The sequence below is a fragment of the Cinclus cinclus genome, chromosome 4, assembly GCF_963662255.1.
Source record: "Cinclus cinclus chromosome 4, bCinCin1.1, whole genome shotgun sequence".
NCBI lineage: Eukaryota > Metazoa > Chordata > Aves > Passeriformes > Cinclidae > Cinclus > Cinclus cinclus.
The window spans coordinates 25,031,003-25,058,259 of record NC_085049.1 but is presented as its reverse complement, the minus strand read 5'-3'; the positions used below and the strand labels follow the sequence as shown (position 1 = coordinate 25,058,259).

The 27,257-nt window shown below is 40.2% G+C and overlaps 1 protein-coding gene across 1 annotated transcript; it reads right to left on the bottom strand.

The window, feature by feature from the left end:
* Nucleotides 1-994: 994 nt before the first annotated feature.
* On the bottom strand, nucleotides 995-16,914 carry TTLL1 (TTL family tubulin polyglutamylase complex subunit L1). Its single transcript, XM_062491811.1, has 9 exons — nucleotides 16,759-16,914; nucleotides 15,346-15,554; nucleotides 13,988-14,168; nucleotides 12,789-12,923; nucleotides 12,514-12,622; nucleotides 9,416-9,559; nucleotides 7,593-7,679; nucleotides 6,312-6,475; nucleotides 995-4,784 (listed from the first exon to the last, which is right to left on the bottom strand). Exons 1-9 carry the CDS (start codon nucleotides 16,869-16,871, stop codon nucleotides 4,655-4,657), a joined length of 1,272 nt encoding a protein of 423 aa, XP_062347795.1. The 5' UTR covers nucleotides 16,872-16,914; the 3' UTR covers nucleotides 995-4,654.
* Between the last annotated feature and the right edge of the window lie 10,343 nt (nucleotides 16,915-27,257).

Here is a 27,257-nt window from a genome sequence, read left to right as displayed (position 1 = left end):
CTCCCCTGAAAGTCAAACAGTTTCTTTGTGAGATACATTTGGAGGATGACTGGCCCAAGGCCACAGTTGGTTACTCAGAACTAAGAGCTTGTCTGCTTACAGTCACTCAGATTTAAGCCCTCTCAGTCAGAGTCGAAACAAGCTTTAACCTTTTGGAGAATCAGAATCCAGCAAAAAGAGCTACCTTACCTCTGAATGAGAGTATCCACATGAGGTTTATGATCTTTTATTATACATGTCAGCATCAACCCTGTAGTCAATTCCCCTTGACTCCTGCAGCAGACACCTACCTCAAGTGAGGAACACATCTCCCTCATCACCTCAGTTCCAGCTCTTAGCAGAGCATACCCCAAGCTCTCACCAGCCTGGGTACCACTTGGTACCATTAGTTCTGTCCTATTACAGCAAGACATTTAGTCAAAGATGCAGAAGTGAAAAGGTGAAGATTTTATCTCTGAGTAAGCAAATAAAGCTTTCCTCTTCAGTTTCTCTTCCTCCTAACTTGATTTTAACCTTTACCTTTCAAGACCAGCCACAAACCAGGATCCCACAGCATAATATCCACATATCACCCTCTTCCTTCTCCCACAGAACTTATCTATAACTGCTTTTGTTTCCTTGGCACTCTCCAAGTCTGCAGAAAAGCTGCTTTAAGCACATTCATCCAGCTAACACAGACTTTCCTTACTCAAATCCCTTCAAGAGAATTTTTCGAGTCTTATAGCAACAGAGCTTCCTAATTTTGAGTTTCTTGAGAACATTTCACTGACGTACACAAGGCCTCAAGTTCTGCATAGAAAAGGAAGAATTGCTGGTCCCTTAGATCTTTTTCCTGGGGTTTGTGTTGTGGTTTTAAGCCCAGCTGGAGATGAAACCACCCAGCTGCTCACTTAGCTCCCTCTCTTCCCCTTCCTATACTGGTGGAAGGGGGAGAAGAATTGAAGTAGAACTTGTATGTTGAGGTAAGAATAGTTTAATAATTGGAAGTGAAATAAAATACAGTAACAATGGATGGTTGTAATAATAATAATAATAATAATAATAACAACAACAACAACAACAACAGCAGGGGAAAAGTCACAAGTGATGCACAATAAAACTGTTGACCATGTGTAGACCCCCCTTCCCAAACCCAAATCATCCGTGTTGCGTAACTCCCCCAGTTGAGAGACTGGCCATGACATTCCATGGTGTGGAATATCCTGGCCAGTTCAGATCACCTGTCCCAACTGTGCTCCTTCTCCCTTCTTTTTGTGCTCTTCCTCACTGGCAGAGAATGAGACAAGACAAAAAAATAGTCCTGGGCTTAGGATAAACACAACTTAGTAAAAAACCAAAACATTAGTGAGTTATCAACACCATTCTTATTCCAAATCCAAAACACAGCACTGCAACAGGTACTGAGAAGAAGTTAATTCTATCCCAGTTGAAACCAGAACAGTTTAATACTGATAATCAGAAAACCAATCTTAGTATATTAGAATTCCATCTTATTTCAGTTTTGTTCCTTAAAACCCTGTTTACATAGGTTTTTCATATGTTAGAAGTGAAAATATAATTAGGCCTTCAAACTTCAACCCCTGCAAAAAGCCTGTCAAGAAAAGGAAATGCGGAGAAAGCAGTCTGATGTATGTAATCACTAGACTATTGTTTTTAAAAAGAAAATGGAATGAGATCAGGAAGAGAGGGTCACTGTATTTGCAGTGTCCTTGAATTCTTGCTCTTTAAAGAGAACATTGCATGGTTAAACTCCTGTTTGGGTCAGCAAGATAAATCACTTATAATGCACTGGTTGGAGGTACAACTAAAATGTGGTATCAACATTTGGAATCTTAATTCTAATTCTGAGATTATTTACTTTGTAGTCAGAGATTCCTGTTAGGTTTTTATTTTCCTTTTTTTCCCCCCAGTTAGTAATATTTCAATGCTTTTATTTTGAGGTAGTACAGATAATTCACTAGATATTTTACAAAGATGTTTCATCCTCAAGGGTTTGAAATATGCTTTCCCAATACTACACTGGGCCAGAGAGAAGGATTTGCATGTTTAGAACTGATAGGTCTGCTACAAGAACATCTTCCATACAAAATAATTTTTTACAAATACTTTATTTTACTTAATGTATCTGCTATACACTGGGACAGAAATCTTTGAAAGCAACAGCAAGATTTCCAGTCCTGACTTTTGAAATATTGAATACTGAGGATGCCATCTTAAATGAGCTGACACTTTTCAAGACAGCAGAAACCCCCTAAACAATTAAATAAGAATATTCAGTATTAGTAATATTACCAGATAGTGCCATTACTATTTTGTGCTGTTAATGTCTATGCTCTGGAGGCCCTGATTCAACTCATAGCCTACCTGCAATAACACCACTGCCAACACAGAGTAACACCAACAAACTAGTTTGGAAAACCAAGAATATTTAGATGCTACTATCAGTATTGGGTTGTTGTGAAAATACACCTAAAAGTATCCCCTGGATTCAGTCTCCATAGCCTTCCACAGCAATAAATCCTAAAAACCCAGACCTGGTTTTGTTGTCATGTTAAACCTTCCCAGAAAGGAGTGCTACTGTTACAATACAAGAATACCACAACAATATATCCTCTGTCTCAGCCGCTGCAGAAATTAATCACAAGCAGCGATAGAAAGCTTCATTTTCCTTCTATCACAGTACCTTCATTATGTTACCTGTCTGTGAGAAATATAATCATACTATAAAATACTGTTTACTACAGGCCCACAGTCCCTAGGGCTGTTACTGCTTCCCACTTTATCTCTAACAGGTAGCTGGGGGTAAAACCAGAAACACCAGCCCACTAAATATCATGTAATTAAAACAACACTACTGATCATTAACACATCTGACTACACCTCTACCTAAGTGCAGCTTGCCTGTCAAGGCTCAAATATACAAGCAAGACTTACAGTTAGAAAGTGAAAAAAAACAACTCACCACCACCACCACCAATTCACCCCACATGAAAAAACCCAAACAGAAAACCCCAACATATGAGACCTGCAATTTAGGTGAGCTATACCATCCTGCAGTGATCATCTTGCTGTTGCCTTATTTATTCCAAGAGTCAACTAGAATATACTTTTGTAGAGGCCAGTGAGAAGATTCAAGTCTAATGGAGAGAGAATCAGTTATTTTAGGGGAATATACAAGACTAATGAAGATTATGCTTGGAATGACTCAGCCTACACATTTCATTCTTTACTGACAGGATAAACCCCAGATTCTGCGTAAGGGTATTGGTCAGCACAGTCCTGCCCTGCCCTCACTCCCCAACACAAGCTGCTCTTGCCAGACTATATTCAATTGTCCCAGAGACCATGGTGTGCTGCCTTCTTCAAGGAGGACCTTCCAAAGCAGGTGAAGTGGTGCAGTTGCTGGTGATCTGGTTTAGGTGTTCAAGAAACCAAAAATTTTTGGGAGAGTTAAGTTAAACACTACCAAAAAAAAAAAAAAAAAAGAAAAAAAAAAGAAGGAGGGAAGGAGGGGGAAGAAAAATTAAAACAACCAATGCATGTTACCATTTACAAATAACCACCCAATATGTGGTGGAAAGTCAAGGTGGAAGCAACAGCCAATCACAGACCCCACCAGTTTATATGATTTGCTGTTCAAAGACTGAAATAACCATTTTTATCTTTTGCTCCTTAATTTTGGTAGCTAAGTTTTGCATCTTAGTTTTGGTAGCTAATCATCGCAACTGTTCTTATCATAGCTACCAGAAATAGCTTGCCATGTGCAACAATATTTTTGTTAAATAAAATATACAAAAATATACAGATATTTGACTTATGTACATGCATAAATACATGGAGAGATTCTGCTGCAAATAAAGATTTATCATCAGCTTCAAGCAATGAGATTTATCACAGTATCTGGTTGCTCTGTTTTTCATATATGTACTCTTTCAAAATAAAAATTAATGGCTAGTGAAACAGACCATCAATATACCATTGAAACACTCCCTCAGTCCATAAAACTTCCTAAAGACTTCCCATAAAACTTCTTTAAAGAGTTAGCAGCTCAGAATACTTAAAGGAAATAAAAAGCCCCAACCCTCAGTATATAAAGACTTGCTTTTCAATTTGTTAATGCTATAAATCAATAGCTGCCTTAACTGGCAACAGCCTCAAGTACATGTACTGCTATTTTTTTCTAGTTTCCCTTCTTTTGCTACAAGAATCTGAACCACCACTGTGAAAATATTAATACTTAACCACCATCATCCTTTTATAGAATCCACAGCTCATTTATTATAGGCAGGAAGGGATAGGCGACTAGAGGAAATAAATACTATCCACAACAGCAAGGCATTTCTTTCAGAACACACATTTTGAGTTGCCATCTTTATAAATAAAGTTCTTGATCATTATTGAGAATTAGCTTATACAAATTATATAAACATAACTGTATATACACACACACTCTATATATATTGTTGTAATAATTACCAGGTCAGTATATGTCTAGTACAGTTCCTGGGTTTTGAGTGTTTGCTTCACTTTTCAAAGGCTGTTTTGTCTCTGTTAGTATTTCCTACATGAGTGTAGCAAAACATAGGAATCTGTTCCAAAACTTCAAGTTTTTCTTGATGTCTTCCTACCAAGAGTACAGCTGTTTTTTCTGTCATCACTTCCAGGTGGTCAGGACAGGCTTTCCTGAATCTCTTGCACGGCTTCCTTTGGCCCCCGTGGACTGCCCAGGACGACCCCGCAGGTCACGATCGGTCCCATCGCTCTGCGCCATCTCTTCATCGTATCTGAAGGTAAGAAAACCCCTTCAGTGCCTTGTCCTGCTACACTAACAGCAGTGAGTCCTGTGCATTCTACTTCTACATTCTATTCTGCTTACTAGCTAGAACTGGAGTTTGATACAAGCTGTTCCACACACAGCTTCATGCAGGCAGAGCATGACACGCAGCTGTGACTCTGTGCATCTATACTTTTATAATACAGATAATCTGAAATAACTTCAGCCCCTGTTTGAAAGGAACAAGTCATCTGGCAGCTGTAGTTAAACTCCTAAGTTTGTGAAATTTTGTGCTTGTGAAATTCCCCATGTACTTCTGAAGGTCTGTGGTTAAGCAGAACATCAGACTGCTGCCAGTTCAAATAACTCCTGAGCTATTGCTTTAAAGGGAGGATTGTTAGCTGCAGTGTTAAAACTCCCCTATTGCATCACAGAGAGAGAAGGGAAAGAATGAGGTGAATTAAACAGCCATGTGATCAAATAAAATGCTTTTGACAACTTCAGTATTTGGTAACACTTAACCACAGTGATCAGTGGTTCTGTAAATATCTAAATCCACTATAGCCTCAGAGAACTTCAGCATACACTGACATTGCAGCTGCTAAGCAAATTCCAAGCAGAATTTGGTTATAGATAGGTAACTGTAATTAACAAAAGATAATACTAAAAAAGTCTGTAGAAAAATCATAATATATACTTAGTTATACTGTTTTATAAGTATTCATAGCTACCATGTATATAACATTCATTAAATCTTAAATCCTAATTCAGACTGCTTATATTTAACTGCTTTTACTAGTAAAGGGAAAAAGTATTTAAGATGAGTATGAACTACTGGATCAGCTATGTACATAAAGTGTATTACTGACATACTGAGCAACTGCACCACTAGTGCTAGAGAACCTATCCACACATTTTCTCAAAAGAGATGAGAAACTGTGTCAGCAATATGTTATTCAAATCAGTGTTCTTCTTCATAAAACCAATCAATCCTAGACAAATCCTGCAGATACTCCAATAGAAAAATCTCAGTTTCTTCATTTCTCTTCTTATAATACAGATCGAGGAATTTAAAAAATATCTGGCAATTTTATTATTACATTCATTAATTACATGACTCAAGAGGCATTATTTCTATGAACTGAGAGAAAATTTGCATCAAATAACTTTTAAACCAGAACCAACTATTTTAACTGTTTAAGTACCACGCATATATCAGCCTCCATACAATTAAAGCTCCGCACATGTAGAAGACAAACATTCTCTTTGGTTCTGTCCCTCAGTTCTAGCTGCTGGAAGCTCAGAAGGTGCAAGCAGGGGCTCATCAGACAACATCCTCTCTGGACATGAGGCAAGGGAACTCTGCTTTAATGCACTCCCACCTCCAATGCAGTTCCAAAGAAATGAAGTGGCACTTCGTGCCCATTTTTCACATCAGAATGAAGTTCACCTTATCTTTTTGATCTACATTACACACCAAAAAAACTGAGGTGACGGAAAATCATTAGCCTTTATATTAAACACTGATAAAACTTACAAGACTTCATAATTGCCCAGAACCTCTTTTGGTGGAGATTTATTCCATTTGCAGTCAGGAATTTCCCCGTTAGGCACAGCAATGTTAAGCGTGTCATTAATAAGATTATATTTCAAGATGCGATCATTAGCGGTGCTGGAAGTAAGAGAAGGGGAAGCATTAACCTACAAAAGGAGAAAAAAAAACCCAGTAAGTATCAGTTTCTGGAGTGTTCTCCAAACAGCATGTGTGATGTCTCTGTGTGCCATACAGGAAACTGAGCCTTGGCGGCTCAAAGCACATCTTTCAGTTCCTGAGGCACTGGAAGGAATTCCCCATTAGCCATTTCTCTTTTTACTTAGAGAGGAAAGTACCACTCTGTTAAGTGTCTGCAGTGTCAGCCTGAAGATTTCTGTTGAGATGAGCTTCACCAGGGTGAATCAGACAAGACAGAATTTTTATTTCATTTTCTGTTTACATGGTTACAAACCCCATACATTTGATTACTTAAAATTTGCCCAGTTCACATGAACCACTGTTATACACAGACATCTGTGGCTCTCTTCTGAGTAAACAACTTTTCTAAGTTCTTATCTGAGTTCTCCCCTGTTATATTGTGTGCTGGAGAGTGCTCTGTATTTAAAGCACTACACTGTATCTTTTTTTAAGTAAACATGGCATTCATTTAGCATTTCTTTGTTCCACATTTATTTTGGAGAAGTAGTATCAGAATGATAGACATATAATTTTTTTAAATGAAGTTAACTTTGAATTACATTGAGAAGACGGATGGATAAAATTTATATTACCATACAGATCTAAAGTTAATACACCAAAGAGAGATTTATGTCAAAAATCAAAAAGCTTTCCAAATATCCTAATTATCCTTTGTATGCCCCTTTTGTTTCCTCTCAACCTGTATTAAGGCCATGACAGCATTTAAAAATTAAATTTGATATTATACTCCATCAAGTCAATGCCCATTTTCCAGGTACTGATCCAGTATTTAACAGGGCTGCTAATGCTCAGACTGCCTCTCAAGTGCAGTTGTATGGATGCACTGGATTTAGAAACCAAGACAGAAAGCCACAAACAAACAGAAACGCCAAAAAAATAGGAAAGAAAAACACATGCTAGCTTGGTCATCACATGATTATCTCACTTTCCAATATTTTTCTTAATCCACTTACCCAATAAACAAAAAGCATAGTTTAAAAAAGACGGAAGACGACATTGAAATCTACTTAGTTTTATTTTCTGTAATCAAAAGGCAGTTTCTTCCTCTATTTTGTAAAACTTTACCTCAATTAGCCAGGGTTTAAGCTTGTCATCAATGATAATGTCATATCCATAACACTCAAAGCAGTGTTTATCATTATTCATTACAGGCTGGGGAAAAAGAAAAGACAGTAATATTTATTAGTATCTACTCTTCAGTAAGTAACCCAATTACACACTTTCTTTGCTAGAAATCACATGTGATGACATTATGAATCTTCTACAACACTTTTCAGTGTTGTAACTCAAATATAAGCTTGCTAACTAGTAGGTTCAGCATTGCCTCTTTTTTCGAGGCTGTATGTAAATATTTCAGTACTAATGATTGCATTGATGCCAAGTATTAAGTTATGTTAATTTCCTATTATGTTTCCATAGTGAAAGTAATTTATACTTTGCAAAAATAATAACTATATTTAAAGCCTGCATGCATCAGGAGAAAACAGAAAATTTGAAAATTTACAGCTTTATATAATTGTGAATTCTTTAAAATTTAGAAAAGCAATTCAAAGACATTTCTTACATTCTGCTCTTTGTAACTATGCAGAAATTTTAGGTCAATTACAAAATACATTTTAAAATTATAATTACTCAAGGTAACTATAACCCCAAAGCCAAGAGAGACCATGAATCAAGTTGTGCTTAGATGAACATCCTCTACAGAACCAGGAGCTCTCCAGCATCTGCTAAACATTCACAGTATGCATGGTGTAATACTTTCTTCCATGTGAATCCCCTTAGATCTTTTAGAGAAAACTTTGCTAAGGTTTCTGAAATGTTTTCGCCATGACTAATAATGAACCTTTTTATTTCTTCAGGGACCAAAAGGGGGAAGGAATAACAAGAATCTAATTACATGTGCCATTGTCAGAAGGACAGAGGAACAACAAATTTCATGCTCCAGTCTCACCACTTTTCCTCTTCTAAGGTTCTGCTAACATTTGATTATATCCCTTTTCTTCTTCCAAGTACCTCCAGATATGATTGCACAGCAGAGGCCAGACTAAGCCATGCTTCCCCAGCTCCCACTTATCCTAGCTGCACGACCTTGTCCCTGTTTCTTGTGCTGATTCTGGTGTTCATCTGCTCCTTCCATGACTCAGCTTATTCACCTGGCAGAACACCAAGCCATCAATAAAGCAAGGTAGTAATTGTCAGTGCACAAGTGAGCTGATTCAGCTCTAAATGGTGCCAGGACCAACCCAAGAGAGATGACAAGACAATGTACTTGGGACCAGGAGAGTCCTTGGCAACAGTGAGCTCCTCAGTTACCCCTGCTGACTCCCAGAGTGATACCTGCCCTGTAATGTGATCATACAATACCACCTACACACTAGAAAGTCACTCAAGCAGAGAACTGGTGCTGCTGGGTTTTTTTAAAATAAATTTATGACAACTCTGTGGGTTGTGTATAAAAGTGATGAAAGTATGTTATGTAACTCTGATGAACTAATAGCCTTAGGTTTCCTTTGATAAATTGTCCTCCAGAGATTTTTTTTTTCTTTGACACATTTGTTATTGCTAGAATGATGTCGCACATTGTGGCAGAACTTAATACTATTCACAAGGGCAGTATCAAGTCATATTAAATAGCTCACAAATCCCTCAAGGAAAGAGGGAATTCACTCCTGCAAATATGCACAGACAGCTAAACCCACTCACCCAACCAAGATTCAGTTCCTTCATCTCAAGAGATATCAAGAAATCAAGAGATAAGAGAGCTGCAGAAATCAGCATCAACACCATCACACAAAGAGCAGAAAACAGATGTAGGGGTTTGAATGGCAAGCTCACTTCCATGCTTATGGGAAGCCTGCAGCTGGAATGCTATTGCTGGCAGCACTCACCGCAACAGCCTTCAGGGACTGCACAATTATCCAGTGGATTTCATCAAATAATTTGTTGGTGACTTCCTTTCCACGGGTGCTCTCCAGATACAGGCGTAAGTTACTCACTGTCCATTTGCCTCCGTGGATATGGTTGTAATCATCCTGAAGAGTTAAGGAGTTCACTCAGTCTAAGATTTTGAAGTTGCTCAGCAAGTTTTTTTCATCCCCATGAAAAGCTCCCTTATACTTACAAGTACTGTTCTAAAAACAAACCTGGCTAATTGCTCTTGAAGCTTTATAAAGACCTCAGCTTTGAACTGCGCTCTACACAAACAACTGCTTTTATTATAGCTCTAATATGCTTGTATCACACATTGCAAATCAACTAATAAATCTTTCCAAGGAGAAAAAAAAAACAACGGGTACTTTGACAGTTTTACAGTAAAGTATGAGTTATGATTTGGAAGTAGAAGTTTCAAAATGTGAAAGAACTGAATGTTTTGCTTCTCTGGTCATAAGGAAAAAACATTTAATGAGCAACAGCAGAATTTCACTGTAGTTAGCTGTTGTAAAATGCAGCCCTTGAAAGCGTGTTTTACTTATCTGAAGTACAACTTGTCTGTTCCCTAGTATCTTCTTAATGGTGCTACTGATAACAGTTACATTCAAAAACATACTGAAATGACACCCGAATTGTTTTTAAAAGTTAAATTTTTCAAATAATTCAGTACAAAACCCCACTAAGTGTGTCTGAAACTGAACCAGGGGAAACAGGAGGTTACCTTACGTTGTCTTTTCAGAGGCTATCGAGGCTCTGCATTATTTCTCTTCAAATGGAAAGACAAGAACAAAGCAAGGGTTGCTCATATTGATGGAAAGGCACATGTTCAGCCCTCAAGGAACTCTCAGGACAAATGCTTTGCCACTTTATAAAGTGTTCTCCTTAGAGTATTTCTGAGAATTAATGATTGTATACCTGCTAAATTACAAAATACAGAATGCATAGAGCAGAAAAAGGTTCTCAGAAGAACAAATTCTGTCGTCCTCTAGGACAAGGTCAGAGAAGCATCTATCTTAGGCTTTCTCCTACAGCTCCCCCAACAGTAAATTTGGAAAACTGGACTGGACAAATAAAGACCTGAAACATGGTTCTCAGGACATGCTCCATGGAACAAATGTCTCGAGACCAGATTGCATCAAGGGAACAGAGATCAAAGTTTCAGCCCTCTTTGCCCTTCAGAAGAAGTACTCAAATCAAAAGAGATTGCACCTGGGTAGAGCTTTACACAGTCACAGTTATTTAATCAAAGACACTAAAACAAAGTGAAAATAATTATGTATAAGAGTTATTGTTGCTCTGTTTGTATTACACATGCGTTTTCCAGCACCTCATAATCATTTTTAAAAGTTACTGGCAGTTCAAATTAGGTACAGTTCTACTAGACTAAAACTGTACAGTCTAAATGCCTCTGAAGTTATAGGCATATTTAAAACAGAACAAATAGGATTACATTTACATTACATTACATTTACATTAAACTTCTCTTCTGCCTTTCTGCAACAATGAACAGATATCAGTTGTTTACAATTTATAAAAAGCTTTTCCAGTATTCTAGTAATAATTCCATGTTCTTAGGCTGCTACTCTATATCCATTTCTGTTGTCCTTTATTCTAAGTGACCTCACCACCACAGTCATTTCCTTTATTTGGGAAAAATCTTGAAGGCCATTCTTTAACTGATAGGGAAGATGAAAAGGTGCACAATAACAAGGCAGGCAATGTACCATGTGCTTCACATCTTCACTGCTATGGCAACAGCATGAGGATTTTTTCTCTGAATTCTGCAGGACCTGCTTTCACCGTAAGTAATTCTTAGTGTGCCCTCTCAAACCCAAACATGTCTGAAGCACTTCACAAATCAGCACTTGAGCAATAAAACATTTGTAGTACTGAAAAATGGCCTATGTGACCACTTACCCTGGTTTAGAACTACCAACATTATCATTCACATTTTTGTTGTAGCAATATCCAGACAAAAGCAGGTCTGCTATGGTGCACATCTTATGGAACAGTAGCAGAGAAGGTACATTAAGCAAGGTTTCAATTTAAGATACATTGCATATACCTTGTGTATGACTGCACGTGTGTACCTACATTAATATAATCAGGAGCATGCGTTTGCGTGTGTGTCCATACATATTGTCTTCCATACCATTAAAACAAAGCTTCTGGCATTAGGAAGTGCAACAATAGAGTTTTAATGACTGTACCAAAGGCATGGTTTGTAAATCATAGACATCTGCTAAAAACACCAAAGGGACAATCATTATCAAGTCACTCCCTGAAGGAACAAGGCTCTGCAACTGACACTTTATGCCCATCTATGTCACCCCTGCCCCACTAACCTTCCCTCCTCACTGCTGAATTTCAGCCTACTTTGACATAAGGAACGGCTGTGAAAGCTCTCATGTTTCCACATGAATATCAATAGCAAATTACAGGACAGAACTGTCCTGCAGGCACAGCTCCAACTTTGTCCATGCAAGAGGAAGCCACCAGGTGGCCAGGCAGCACTTATTTATCTCAAGTTTGCAACTGCACAATCCCTTTGTTTCCTACAGAAGGAAGGCAGGGGTCAGGAGGTTGGGGGTACACTGGAAGAAGCTGGAAAGTCCTGTGATGAATAAGTGCTGGAAAGAAGAAATTGAATTAACTGCCAGAGAAGAGAGAGGGAAGGGGGAATGAGAAAGGAGATATTAAGCCGCTATTATAAAGTACATATCCACATGATCCAAGCTCATTAATTTCATTGTTCAATGCATAAGTGAGCATATTGGCTTTTAAATGAAAGGAGATCCCTGCTCTCAACTACTGTGAGTCAATACTGAAAATATCACACTCTATTATAGAGCTGCAGCTCATTACCCTGACCTTTAATTTGTGGCTTTCTAAAATTTCTAAATTCTAAAATGTGTTTATTTCTGGGTGCAAGGTGAAGTATTTTTACTGCAAGATGATGAAGAGTATGACAACACCTTTTGATTCCAAGTTTTTGGGACAATGTAAGAAAATCAGTCATGCTACAAAAGAGCATCTAAGAACTCAGCACACTTACCCCATGTTTCTGAATGGCAACGTTTGTAAGATGTACGAACATGTTATCCAGCTCACTTGTACTTGGTGTGTATTTCACTGTGCAAAACCGGCAAAATCCAAGCTTGTACCTTAAATGCAAAGTCATTAAACCGTGTTAAATCCCTGTAAGAAGCAAGGAACTGAGCATCCTAGGATACCCTTTACAGCTCATACTTCTTTGTGCAAAATGCACAACATTATTTTGACTATACTGGACAATATCTCTAAACAAAATACAAAGACATGCAGCCTTACATGTAACATCTCAGTGGACGGTAGGTAGACACCAAAACATAGAGGCGAAGATCAAATTTCTTTCCACCAATTAGTAAGGGATTGTTGATGTAGAGAGAAATCACATAGGCTTCTTTGGATGACTGAGACACAAACCTGGAAAACACAAACCATGTCTCACAATGTGCTATTTGCACCAATAAAATCACAGAAGTCTTTTAGTTCTGTAAATTTTGAGTTGACTGAAATCTTGACTCTTTTGCCAAGACAATGTATAAAACTGTGGTGGTTTATAACACACACTTGGCATCAGGCCTTATATACAAAAAAAAAAAAAATCTGAAAATACTGTACAGATTACCAAAATCAATTACTCATTTAAACTCAACACAGTAGCTGACCAAGCCACTCAGAATGCAGCTCTAATATCCAGCCTTTCTCCCTTGAAGAGAATTTAGAGCTTGGCAAGGTCCAGACAAGCAAAATGAATGTAGTGTACTACCTTCATTATTCAAGGTCTTGTACTACTGGAATATTTGCATTTCTGCTTGGCGTGCAATTGCAAACCACAGCGAAAAGTTAATATAACTTTCAGATTGTGACATTCTTCTGATTCCAAATCAAACAGGGGGAAAAATACTCAAATGATATTCAGCCAGTCACTTGATCAAAGGAAAAAACATTAGTTGTGTGATCAAAACTTCTAGTCAGAGAAAAACATAAAATTGCTAACCTATCTCATCCATTTGGAAGGAGATTATCAACATGAGGTGTATAACTTTGTGTCATAAAAGGAAAACAGATTTATTTCATAGAAATGCATTCTTTCTTTGTACTAATTTAAAAAGTGATTTAATATATATTAAACAATTATTGAAATTGCCAAGGGGAAGATTTTTCTCTTGCTTCCTGTTATTTAATACTGTGAAGCAGTACAATTTCTTTCTGTGCAAGTTTTTCCCCAAAAACACTGAAGGCAATTTTATAAAGAATATTAATTGAACAGCTCTGTGTACCTCCTCATACCAAAGCCAAGTTGTATTATAACCTGTTGAAGGAGGAAACCAGAAAACAACTGAGATTAAATGCAACCCTAACTATAAAAGGACAAAGCAATTATAATAATGGAATACTTTTCCCATGTATTGGACAATCAGCATGATGATGTAGTTCACCCAATTACAGAAAGTACAATAAAAGGTTAGGTTTTATGAACTTACGAAGATGTTTTGCTGTCTCGAGACCACTTTTTGATTTGGGAGAGTTTATTTATCAGAAATATTCCTTTTCCTTGGGCTTTGCCACAGGGTTTCATAATCCACGTGCTGGAGGGATTCTTTCTGAATTCTTCAACAAAGAGATTATAATCGGCCGGAAGCATAAAAGTCACAGGAACAAAATCTGAATTAAGGGGGGGAAAAAAAGGTGCACAATTAAAGACACTCTGTTTGATAAGGCTATTGACACAAAGACTGAAAGAGAAAAGGTCTGTATTTTCAGTTTTCCGGTCTGGCATGATCCACGTTCATTAAGACTCTTGTTTCTTTTTATCTTATTTACATTCTAGTTTTTACTTAAACAATAGCAAAATCTCGTACAACGCTAACTTCATAGTAATAGATTCTAATTAATGTGAACAGATTTTCTTCTCCCATTTATATGCTGTGCAATTAGAGTATTAGATACCCTTCCAACTAAACAACTAAAATGTCTTGATTTCCTGTATCAACTTTCACCATTCTTTATCATGTTCTGTGCAGGCAAAAATCCCATTTGGCTGTGTAACTTTTATCTACATGTAACTCCCACTATTCTTATTATATCTTATTCTGAACTCCTATTACTCTTCTTTGCTCTCACAGTCAGTTTTACCATGTTTATTGAAACCTAAAGAAAAACATTTTTCACTTTTTGCTATTATCTTCACTTCCATCCTTAAAGAACTGCCTTCTTACATGGATGAAATATTTTCATTTCACTCTTCCAAGATGTAATTCAACTTCACATATCCCACTCTGTTTCATTTCAATGCTTTCTGACCTCTAAACCAACTCTGCTTTCCTCATTCCTGATCTATTTTTGGTTTAGTTTCGGGGTTTGGGTTTCTTAAGTATTTTTTTTCCCTGGTTTACTTTCTATTTTATTTTTTAGCAGTCTTTATTAGTTACCCAACTTCTCTCAAATTTCCCCTCTGAAGTGTTTGTTCATTCAGTTCTGTCTAAAGTCTTTCTGCAAAAAGTTTTAGTTTTTGCTCCACTGTAGGATTTTCACATAATAGTTTTTGACTTCTGAATTAAAGAAATTGCAACCCTCTCTCATATGAAGCAGCACAGCCCTTTGGTTTTACCACTAACCTAACTGCAAAGTATCTTAAACTCACAATTTTCCCTCTCCAAAATAATTTTTGAGAAACCCCAAATGAATCAAAACCAAAAAAGTTACAGAGCATTTAAAGGTAGCCACTTTAATGTCGTAACACTCCAGAGGTTCAGTGCTTTATGCACAAAGAAGCTGCTTCAATTCCATTTATTGACTCCCTAAGAAAAGAAGCTGAATGCTTACAATAAGAACAACATACCCAAATAAATATATTTCCCATTTTCATCCTTTTCTGCAAGAGGACTTCCTTCTTTCTCAAGTTCCTTTCTGTATCTCTTGATATTCTTTACCATCAAATCTTTTCTGGTCAGTTCATAGTGGTTTGGAAAATGATTGACAATTTGGTCATCAGAGAGGCGGTAACCGGTTTCCACACTGAACACATTTCTGATTGTTTGGACGCTCATCCTGAAACCAAAGACAGACACCAAATGATTTCTCCCAAGAAAAACACTTCAGGGTGACAAATTAGAAATCTTTTCCCTCCTATTTCTTTATATTGTCTCTTTCTCATTTCTCTTTATATTTAATTTTTCTCTGCAGTGGCAATCAAACAAAACCTGAAGTTCTATTAAGAAAGCAAATGAAATCCTTCTGAAGGTTAATCAGTCCCTCTACAAACTGCTACTGAAACTGGTGCAGGAAGTGAGCACACAAAGATGACAAATGGGTCCTACTCGACTCTGGCTTGTTGATAGTCAGGTCAGTCCCCAGAAGGGCCTAAAAATGACTGAAGTGCACCCAAATGCTACAGAATCCTCATTCTAAATCTGTTACATCACATGCTTGAAACTCACCCTTTCTCTTCAAAAAAGCCACAAATCCAACCTCCTACTGATTGCCTTGCTACTTGGATTACAAAGGAATGCAAACATGACTTGAAAACTGGTTAAGAGATCTTGCTAAAAACACCTGTGATGTTTAGTTATATACCAGACGAAAGTGCTGCAGTGACAGTCATCAAGTCAATTATCAACTATGTTTTTCACAGAAGATAAGAGTAGGGACATAGATGCAAAGAATTTTTCATATTAGAAGTCTCAATGTGAAAATTTAAGAATATTTCCTGAATGCCAGCAATCTGCTACATTACCATTTCAGGAAGTAAAAAACAAAAAACTAACCCAAAACAGTACAACCAGTCACACAGCAATTTCCATGTGTGTTTCCCCATTCTCCCAACTGCATTCCAAAAGCATGAGCAGATTACTAGATTCCTGCCCATATAGAATCCTGTCCATTTAAATAAGTGATTCACAAAGGGTACGTTCGGCAGCACAAACTGCCATTCTGATGTATTTGAAAGCAACATCATAAATTGTTTGGCTTATTGAAAAAGTACGGTTTCTGCCAGTTAATAGATTACTGCATTCTAGGACAGCATTTCATGGTCTTATATTAGACAAAAGATTATTTACTCTCCTCTTTTTACAACAATCTTGATCTAATTTCTCATTCACTCTCAGTACTGAAGTGTTGAATAATTAGCCTGAATAATAATCATTATCAAGAAGAGAAGAAAAATACAGTTTATTACAGAACTCTAGACTCAGGTAACAGGGCAAGCCTCCATAACACTGATAGAAGAAATTGGTAATTGTAGCGTACTTACCAATAAAAATTCCAGTCTTCATTTTCTGCCACTTGAATCCATCCTCTTTTTTCAAAGTTGTTTATTAGAACAGATTTTTCTATGTCAGTTACCCACTTCACTTTTCCTGCCATTATCCTAAAGCAGAATCAATCTGTTTGTATGGAAAAGTTTAAAGTTGAAAACAGGGGAGAATACAGGAAAGTAAAAACACAAGAAAAGTGGCACCTAGAAGATGCTTTCACAAAAGTATGCTAGTTTAAAACCCAAGGAAAATAACATCTAGGCTGAGACTGAAACCCTGCATTTCTCAGCTGGACAATTGCACACAAGGACACTGGTTACAGGGAGAGTCTTCACACTCCCCACCTTTTATAAATAGGCACACAACCTTCCCTTAAATATAATACTGACAGAACCCCCCTATTCTACAATGGGTAATGTTTAAAGAACTAATACAGACATTGTATTGTTTCTAACTTATGAACATATATTTTTGCTTTGTTTTGAAGCAGGGAAGTTCATCTGGTTCACATAGTGCCTGTAGAATAAAAACCCATGATTCCAAGAGAAATCCCTTACACGCTCTATCAACAATCAAGATTTGCAGGACTTCAGGGGAGGGAACTGAAGTTACTGACCTTGCAACTGATACCATTAAACCCTTACAGGAGGATTTCCTCAAACATCAGGTTGTTAGAAGTGTGCTTACAAACGGCATTTCAGCTCCTGACACCAGATGTCACTTTCCACCTTACATCTCTCACTTGCCCAGGTCAGCTTTCCTTGGGATCACTCGACCATTCCGGCAGGAAGAGACCTCAGCAAGTGTGCTGGTCGAGCCTCCTGCTCAGTCTTGAGGTCTGGACAGTTTGCTCAGAGCTTTACCTATTTATGTTTTGAAAAGCCCCAAAGACACAGACAGCACAGCTTCTCAGGACATCCATCCCACTACCTCACTGACCTAATGGGGGTGGTGGTAGGGGTGGTTCTCCCTGTATTTTTATTATTTTCCCTACATTTGTTATTACTCCTTACATTACTTTGCCAAAACCAAAACTCTCTGTGCAAAGGAGCAGGGGAGAGCTGGTTTATCACACATCCACAAGCAACACCATCTACTGCCCCTTCTACATACAATTTTCCATTGAAAAGTAAATTAAAACAGAGAATCACCTTTACTAAATGCAGTACTGTAATTAATGAATGTTAATTTAATATTAATGCAATTTATGCAAGTAACATGTTGGACAGGAATTCAAGGGCAGGTCCTTCATTTTGCAGGACTAGATATGGAGAGGTACATTTGCCACCAAGCTCAGGCCCCTATTGTTTCCTTCTGGGAGGTATAACCCATATAATCCCACATAGACTATTTATCCTGTCAAATCATACAAGGCCAAACTGCTTAGTAATACACTTCAATTTTAGAAAGTTTAAGACATATTTTTATTCATGTTGGTAAAGTAATCTGAAATCAATCTTAGAAAAGAATATATAAAGGCTGAGGGTCTGTCTTCTTGTGTGTGTTTTTATACAACCCCTAGTTCTACAAGGTCACAGTCTTTCTCTGGGCCTTCCAGATATCACCAGAACAAAAGTAAATGAAACAATTAATTTATTTGTGTTGAAGTTTGGATGACTCACCATCAGTGACTCACCAATACCACACACCACCTTGCTGTGGTTTTTAAAGTTCAGGGATTAGTCTGCTTGCAATACGATTGTCCCTTCAAAAGGAAATGCATTAAAGGCTACAATGGTATTAACCAACCACAATGTAAACTTTTCAAAAGGCTTTAAACCAACATTCTTCACATCTCCAAGCTATCCCAAGAGATTCACCAAAATTCAAACCTAACACTATACCTGTTTCTCTGATTCCTTGATCAATTCATACACAGGAAGGTGAGCTAAAATTAAGCCAGAGCTAAACACTGGAGACAGATTCCAGATACCAGAAATCAAAAGAAAAATTGCAGGAGTGCAATTCTTTTTCTGTTTTATGAACTTGGTGCCTCACAGATCCCTCCTGCTACAGAAGGACTGAAAGGATACTAATACAACAACAGACTGAAAATTCCTCCTTGGTTTCTGCAGTTTGATCAATCTCAGATGATGTTTAAGTGGCCTGTAAACAAAATCTTTCAATTTTGTATAAATTGATTGCCAAAACCCACAAACAAAAATGCACAAAAATTAATATAATTTTAATACTACGTAATTTTCTAGAGGAATACTCTAATCTGCAAATAAGTATTCTAGATAACCCGATGAGATTGCACAAGATAGCTACACATTCAAACTTCTGGTCAGCTGAGATCCTTAGCCTCACAAAAATCGAAGGGCTGCATAACACAACCGCAGCCTGCATATTTGTAGTAATCTTCCACAAAACACCAAAGGTCCTACTCAAGAGACAGCAGGCATGTGACAGAGGCAGAGCAGGCCTGCCACTTCTCCAAAACACTGCCTTTCCTGCCCACACTGCTCCCACGGGCAGCAAGGAAGCCTGGCAGCAGCCGAACCCCCACGTGAGACCTCTTGCTCTGGTACAAACTGATGGAATGAGATCCAAAAGCAGCCTGGTTGGCATCACCGCCGCTGTAAGAAGCCAATGATGCTGACGGCAGACTTTTCACACCGCAAAACATGGTGAAGCTGTGCCTCCAGCACCCGAGCCAGCAACCTCTATCTCCTTCCAACAGTGCAAGATGTAATTGTGCTTCATTTTTAAGCTTACTACTGGAAAATCCAGTTCGGCTGTGCCACCAGAGGAGGCCAGGAGGGCCTGCTGCGAGATTCCCGAAGTGTCAGGGAAGGGAAGGAGTCCAAGACTGAAAGAGACACATGGCTGTGTGTGCGTGGGGGCTGTCCGGGGTGATGGTGTCTCTTTCTGTGCGTGGGGTGTGTCTGTGTGGGGATGTGTGTGTGGGGTGTGTCTGTGTGTTTGGAGGTGTATGTGTGGTGTCTGTGTGGGGAAGGAGTGGATGTGTGTGGGGAAGGAGTGGATGTGTGTGGGGTGTGTATAAGAGGGTGTGCGTGGGACACGTATGGGGCTGTGAAGGAAGGGGATGGGACTGGGGCTGTGGGTGTGTGGAGGGGGTATTGAGGAGGGAAGGAGCAGCCACGACACCCCCCCCCCCCCCCCCCCACGGCCCACGCTCACCTGCCGGAGGGCGAGCGGCCGCCGCTGCCCTCAGCCCCGGCCGTCCCCGCCGGACGCCGCCATGGCCCCGCCCGTTCCGGCCACCGCCCCGGGGCGGGGCTGCCGGGGCCGCCGCCGGCCATGTTGTGTGTGGGGCCGGCTGGGGAGCACGGGCAGGTCGGGGCCGGCGCTCCCATGAGGGACGGGAACCTGGTGCGGTCCCGACGGGAAAGCCCCGAACTCCGCCCAGCCACCTCGGCCTTGTCACCGCTGTCTGGGGACGTTTTGGTTTCAAGCGTCTGCGGCCTGGGCCTGCCCCATCGTCAGGAAACGAGTCGCTAACAAATAATCGGTCCATGAGTAAAAGGGCGTTTGTGAAAGGCTCTCGCGTGACAAAACCTTCCTGCATGTTCCCAGAATATAAAGGCCCCAGGGACACTCGGTGCCAAAGACTGTGTTTGAGCCCATCAGGTGCTAAAATGCTCATCACCGTACAGCTGCAGGAATAGCTGCTTTTGTACGGATAGTGTTCAGAGGAAGCAGGCAAATTTTCACCGAAAAATTTCATCAGAGAGCCCCAGACTGGTTTGGGTTGGAAGAGGCCTTAAAGCCCATCCCGTTTCACCCCCTGCCAGGGGCAGGGACACCTTCCACTATCCCAGGTTGCTCAGAGCCCCATCCAGCCTGGCCTTGGATGCTGCCAGGGATCCAGGGGCAGCCACAGCTTCTCTGGGCAACCTGTGCCGATAACAACAACAACAACAACAACGTGATCAACAACTCTAATTCATAGAGCTGAGTGGGAAAAATAGTACATTAGAAGTTACAGTTTTAGTTCCTATGCTGAGAAGCCTGATTTATGCATACAAAAGTCCTTCCATGAAGAGATTATTAAGACAATGGCCACATATTAAAGTCATTGGCATTCTGTGATAGGCTTGGTTCCAAAAAAATAAGATACTACATAGTGGACTCCAGAGATCTGAAGAGTCTCTGAGGGAGACTGTAAGACAAAAAACATCGAATACTTATTTTGTCTCTGTAAGACAAATTACTCATTAAAAATTAGACACATTAAGACAGCAGCTGAAATAATCAGTTTGCAGTATGTCGGAGTACAGAAAATTCCTAAAAGCTTTAATTCCCCAAATAATCTGAGTACAATAAATATGCATTATGATTTGATGGGTGATGGTACAGTAATAGGCTGTTTCAAGGATGCAACTGCATGGAAAGAGTTAATTTAATAATTCATATAACTGGAACTATTAAATATTCCCTAGTTTAGCTATGAAAGCAGCTGCCAAATACAGCATCACGTGCACGGCCACGTGCAGTGGAAATTTCCTAGCACAACAATACCTCTGGCAGCAGGAGAGAGCAGCCTTCACAGCCTTCTTTCCATAGAGAAGGTATGTCTCCTGTGGCAGCTGACAGCAAGAAAAGTGAGCATGAATCTTCATGCTTGTCAATCCTTTTTTGTTCCTGCATCTACCATACCTCAGAGGAATGCTGAAAGGAAGTTCACTTTATAAATGCATTAATTATTTCATTAGAGACAGAAACAGTTTGGTTTTGGGAGGTTTTTTTTTGTTTGTTTGTTTTTTGTTTGTTTGTTTTGGGTTTTTTGTGGGATATTTTTTGTTTTGTTGTTGTTGGGGTTTTGTTTGTTTCTGGTTTTTAATATGAGTCTTTTAGCTTAATTCAGCAGTTCTTAATTGATGCTACAGTTCCATAGTATAAAAAGATGTTCTTTTGCTGTCTCTCTGAAATTTACATTGACAGTATTACATCACAGCTAATAATAAGTGCTGTAGTTTTCAATATTAAGGTATCTCCACTTTTTAACATTATCGTTAAAAATAGGGAAGTGGGGTGTAATTTGAGAGCAGCTCGGTGATGCTTACTATTATTGCATCAGGAAATGTAGTGGCAGCCCTCGTGTGCTATCTTTGTGACAGAAATTACTCCTATGATGAGATTTGGGTATTTTATTTTGAGCTTGAGGCAACTCACAAGGTTACCTGTATGTGCAAAACTCAGCCTGGTTTCAGGAGAGGAACTGTTATTGAAGGGGTAAATACAAGAATCGAAATATCAGAAACTGGCGAATAGACGAAAGCCATGACAAGCAGTGATAATGCAGAGGTTAATTTACCTTTTATTATATTGTACCTTCGAGGCAGTTTTCTTCCAGCATATGCAAATTTAAACACAGCACAGTCCTTGGCATGAGTTTGAAGATAAGCTTTGCCATGCTCATTTTACAGATGAGTAAACCTCTTGTACAGAGCTTGAAGGCGAGACAAGGGAGGTTGTACTTCACAGTGCTGAAAGAAGTGGTTTGCATAACACACATACACACACACACACACACACACAGGCAAACACTTTTATACATTAAAAACTTTGCCATGAAAGTCCTAAGGACATCGCAGCTCCAGGTGGAGTGCCGTAGCTATGCTGCTGTTCTGCTTCTCCTGGTGTTTACCTTCACTCAGAGAGGTGAAATCATACTATAAATAGAGGGCAAAGTCCACTCTCAAACATTACCTGGTGAAGTCTCCTGTTTGACATGACAATAAAGTGTGGAGCAATGGGGGCGGGGGGGAGGGGGCTGATATTTAGAGCTCTTTTGCAGTACACTGTGCTCTCTAGTGATGGGTGACACTGACTGAATCACAACACTACTATCACCAGCACCAAAGAAAAACACCGAAAGTCCCATGACCTCACTAAACCTTTTGGGCAAGGTGTCAGTAGCGTTTCAGCAGATCTCTCTTTAACCCTTCAGTAACTCTGCATCTGCCAGGGCTTCTCCTGCTCTCTGCTCCACACCCTTTTTCCTCAGGTATCCTTGAGACAGTTGGGGATGCAGGTATATTTTTGTTGCTAAGTTGAACTAAGAGGAAAGCTCGCTCCTCCGTGTTTGTAAGTGAACACCACCACCACATTTCCAAACCAAAGACCAGCGCAGGCTCCAGCACGCTCAGCATGTTTAAAAAATCACATGGGCCCACTGAGAGACAAGGGCAACCATTTGGAGCAGAGGTCCTTCTGCAGAAGGGGTCCGCAGGGCCTGCTCACGCCACTTGGGATCTCCATCGGTGCGAGAACAACGCTCATGCACGCTGTGGTGGCCAGGGTGCTGTGGTGACCGGAGCGCCATGGTGACCAAAGTGCCGTGGTGACCAGAGTGTCGCGGTGGCCACGCAGTGTTCCATCCCTCCACGGCCACTGTCCCTCCGAGGGGTGGTCCGCGCCCGGGGCCATCCCGCCCCACCGGCTCCCACCGCGGCTCTTCCCGTGGCGCCCGGGCGGGCGGTGCCGGCGGTGCCGGTGGTTCCGGCGGTGCCGTCGGTGCTGGTGCCGGTGGTTCCGGCGGTGTCCCCGCGGGGCGGGGCGGGCCGGCCGGGCCGGGGCGGGGCGGGGCGCGGGCGGACAAAAGGGGCAGTCGGGCGGGATCGCCGCCGTGAGTGGCCGGCGCGGGGGGCGCGGGGAGCCCCCTCTGCTGACACTGCCGTGCGCCCGCGACGCGGCGGGGACTCCGGGCCCAGGTGAGCGGCGAGGTCCCGGCGGGACGCGGGGGGGAGCGGGGGGAACCCGGCCGGGCTCTTCGGGCAGACCCAGGCTGCGCTCCCGGGGAGCTGCGGAGTGCCGAGGGCTGCTGGCGGTGCCGGGACCCGCCGCCTCACCTGCCCGCCCGGCCCCGCGGCGTGTCCCGGGACGTTCCACGGGCGGCGCCTCCGTCGGCGCTGGCGCCGAAGCATCTTCGGCTTCGGCAGGCGGGATCGGTGTCCTGTAACAACGCGGCGGGCGGGGGTGAACGCCGTTCTCGCGGCCGGGGGAGCGTCCGGCCCCGGCAGGGACCTGTGCCCCTCCGAAGGATGCTGCGACCGCCCGTGCGCTTTGTACTCAACTACGGTGTTCAAGGCAAATGAGGAGCGGAGTGCGTGTGCTTTCACTCTTAGCAAAGCAGGAAATAAGCCCGCAAAATAAGTCCAAGATATGTAGCAAGATATGCCAGAGTTAAACATATTAAAAAAATCCCTGAATAAGTAGTTTACTGAATCTATGTAAGTTTAAAACGATGCTGTTGATAACAGGAATGATCTGCAACAGCAGAGATGGATACAGAAATCCGTACAGCAGTGTAGACTCAGTAATGTTTAAGTCATTTCCCAGGGAGTGATTTCATCAGCGTGTTGAGTTCTGTGATTAAACAGATTTTGAGGTGTTTAAGTGGAAAGCATTAGCCTGAGATTGCTCCTCACGGCCATGGCAGAAAGACACACACGTGTATAACAGGAAGACAGAGGAGACTCCATTGTCATTTTCTGTCACAGGTACATGGACAAAGTTAACTTGAATTCAAGAATTGTGGGCACATTTTTTTTTTTTCATTTAATGCATGTCAGCTGAATGAGAGTTACCAGTGAGTATAATGAAAAAGAAAATCTGTGTTTATGCAAGGTGTTTGATATCTTCTAATGTAAAAATGTCACCTCTGTAGAGGCACAGTCTTTCTGAAAGAAGAAATTTAACAGAATTGCCTACTTCTTCTGTTTGGTAGGTGTCTGTGGTAGTTCTTTTTAATGATTTCTGTATCAATAGGCTATTGTCCATAAGACCATTTAGATCAGACTTTAAAAAAATGGAATGCACTCAGCTTCTGCAGGGCAACAGCCTGCTGGGCAAAGCAAAAGCTGGTGGGACTAGAATAGGAACTGTGAGCCTGACCCAATACAGGAAATCTGTAAGTAAAATTGCAAACAGCGTGGCATTTTAATTCTCAGTGCTGATGTTCAGAACAAGGACAGCATCAATACTGAGGTAAATTTCTTTGACTCACAGTCACACTGTTCTTGCATATCGACAGTTTCTCTCACCTTTCCAATGTGGCAGCAGTAACTGGGATTCCAGAGGTACCTGTAGAAAATGCCCCCACAGGTCACAGAAGATGATGAGTTTTCTGACCACAAGTCCAATAAAATGTCCCTATATGGGACAGCTGGAGCTGGAGGGTGACAGTGTGGGTGCAGTGCTGCGCAGTGCCAAGGGGACCAGGTGAGGGAAAACACAGCCTGTAGCTCTCCCAGGTGTGACAGCTTTTACATAGTAGGAATTAGCAGGTTTAAATAAAAAATGTTATTTGGTCCATTGAAGCTCAGCATCCGCCTCAGAGTTTTTATAGGTTATGACCTTGGTGACCAGCATCCTTGAATTCTACATTTACTATCAAGGCATGAATCCCAAAATATGCCTGCTGAGGATGCCAGCAGGTTCACTGTAGGCACTTCACCCTCCAAGTGGATAGGGTGGTTGAACGAGGTCTCTTAAGTACATCAGATTTTAATTCTTACTTTGATTGAATACATCTTAAAATTAAGAATTTAGATTTTAATATGTAACTGTATTAATAATTGTGAAATTGCACAAACGTTTTGAACACCAAAACAACTTTTCTGTCTGCATTGTTTATTTTAGGAACTTTCAAAAATACAAAAATCTAAGACACAAAATTTTGGAATAAATGTGAACAAAGAAACATTTTTCCATTCATAGACTGTGGAACCGTATATATTGTCATACAACAGCTCCAACAACTTGGCCATGCAATTCAATAATCAATTTTCAGCAAGTTCTTATTTATTATACAAGAATCTTGACCTTTTGGTGAGACAGAGAAGTACAAAGGGCAGAAGATGTTTTGAAAAGGAAATGTAAATGTTAGAGTAGAATCTGACTCAATCTAAACTTTAACTTGTTATAAACAAGTAGAGCAAAGGCAATATCCCTGAGATAGGTGGTGCTGTCACAAAAAACAACAACAACAAAAACCAAAAAAAAAAAAAAAAAAAAACAAAAAAACCAAAAACCCAAACAGAACAGAGCCTGTCAAAATGTGTGTGTGGTTTTGTTTTTTTTTAATAGAAATGGTTTCACTGTGCTATCAATATATTCTTCTCTTCAATGTTCATAGTTCTTCTCATGGCATGTCTTGGGAACTGAATGGGTTCATTTTGATAAAAGCAGACACCCCTTGTTTCTTTTTCAGTTTAGAAGCCATTGAAATAGGTTTGTGAGCGCTGAAAGAATCAGTAGACTCTTTAAGGAAAATTACACTTTTTAAGCTTATCAAGTGGTGGCTTTTTAATGCAGACATAACTGTGCCATCTACTTTTTAAGGTGGAAATCTCTTGTTCTCTAGTCACAGTTCTCTGTGACAGTAAGGCCTGGTGCTCTCTGAGTGCTCTAACAGACAACATGGAAATGCTAATGATACATAAAAAACCTGAGATTCTTGAAGTCTTGATTCAATCAGAGCCTCTTAAACATTTTCAGTAGAGACTGAAATACAAAATAATCTGTATGTACTCTTTGCTGTAAAAGGTTTCCTCCATTTAAAGTCTGCTGTGTGCATTTCTTTTGCTGCCAAGGTTACAGAACTTGCTTAAGAAACACATTTTTATGTTTAAATATAATCAAATGCTTAATTCCTATTCTGTTCTGAGGTAAGAAAACCTCTGTTACATTTCGGTGGAGGCACGTTATCATACTAACTTATCGAGCATAAAAACAGAAACGAAGCAAAATGTAAGAAGTACAGCATGTATTTTTTTAGATTTACAAAGTGTCCCTTAATAGCTGTTTGAGGCAATATTAAGAAGTGTTTTGTGTAAACAGTCTCCAAGGTCATTGATGTTAAGCTGACTGAGAACAAAGAATTAATTTATCTTTGCTCCTTGACCTGATACTGCTTTAAGAGTTCATCTAGCACCCGGGGTTAACTAACCTGCACAAAATGAGTAATGATGACTTAACCTCTCATCTTTCAAAGGAAAACTCAGATTGCTGATGGTTACCCTGCACCATTTTGCCATGAGCTGTGGTGGTTCCAAAAGCAGGTGTCTCTGTGAGGGAAGGGATCTCCTGGTGCTCAGGGGTTGTGTGCTGCCCATGGCTCGCAACATCTGACCTGCAAGGGAAGAGGGCCCAAAGGCAACTGCTGCTCATTGCAGAGGTCATAGGAGAGCCTAAACAAAACCAAACAAAATAATGCCCAAGATTTTAAAGTGTATATTCCTGCATGCCAAATATTCCTGTTTCTCTGAAACCTTAACTAGCTCTTAATCTTTGGTCACTGTGTCAAAGACTTGTCCTTGTAAAATGGCACAAAGATTTATGCTTGCAGCAGTGAGGATGATGTCATGTTTTGAAAGAGGTGGCTATGGATTGAAGATATATATGCAAACAACCAAGCCTCTATTTGTTTTTCATTTAAATTTAGTTTGCATGGGCAGCTGGTAGAATCTGAAGCAGTTTGAGATAGGCTTTGATACCATGGGGGTAAAGGACGAGGGTCCTGTCT

What these genes read in the sequence shown, in the direction of transcription:
- TTLL1 (XM_062491811.1), bottom strand. Translation starts at nt 16,871, where the DNA reads ATGGCAGGAAAAGTGAAGTGGGTAACTGACATAGAAAAATCTGTTCTA. An exon ending in CGTCCACTGAGATGTTACAT is followed by an intron (nt 12,623 to 12,788) that starts GTAAGGCTGCAT and finishes TTTGCATTTAAG; the next exon opens with GTACAAGCTTGGATTTTGCC. An exon ending in CTGGGCAATTATGAAGTCTT is followed by an intron (nt 4,785 to 6,311) that starts GTAAGTTTTATC and finishes TCTTACCTTCAG; the next exon opens with ATACGATGAAGAGATGGCGC.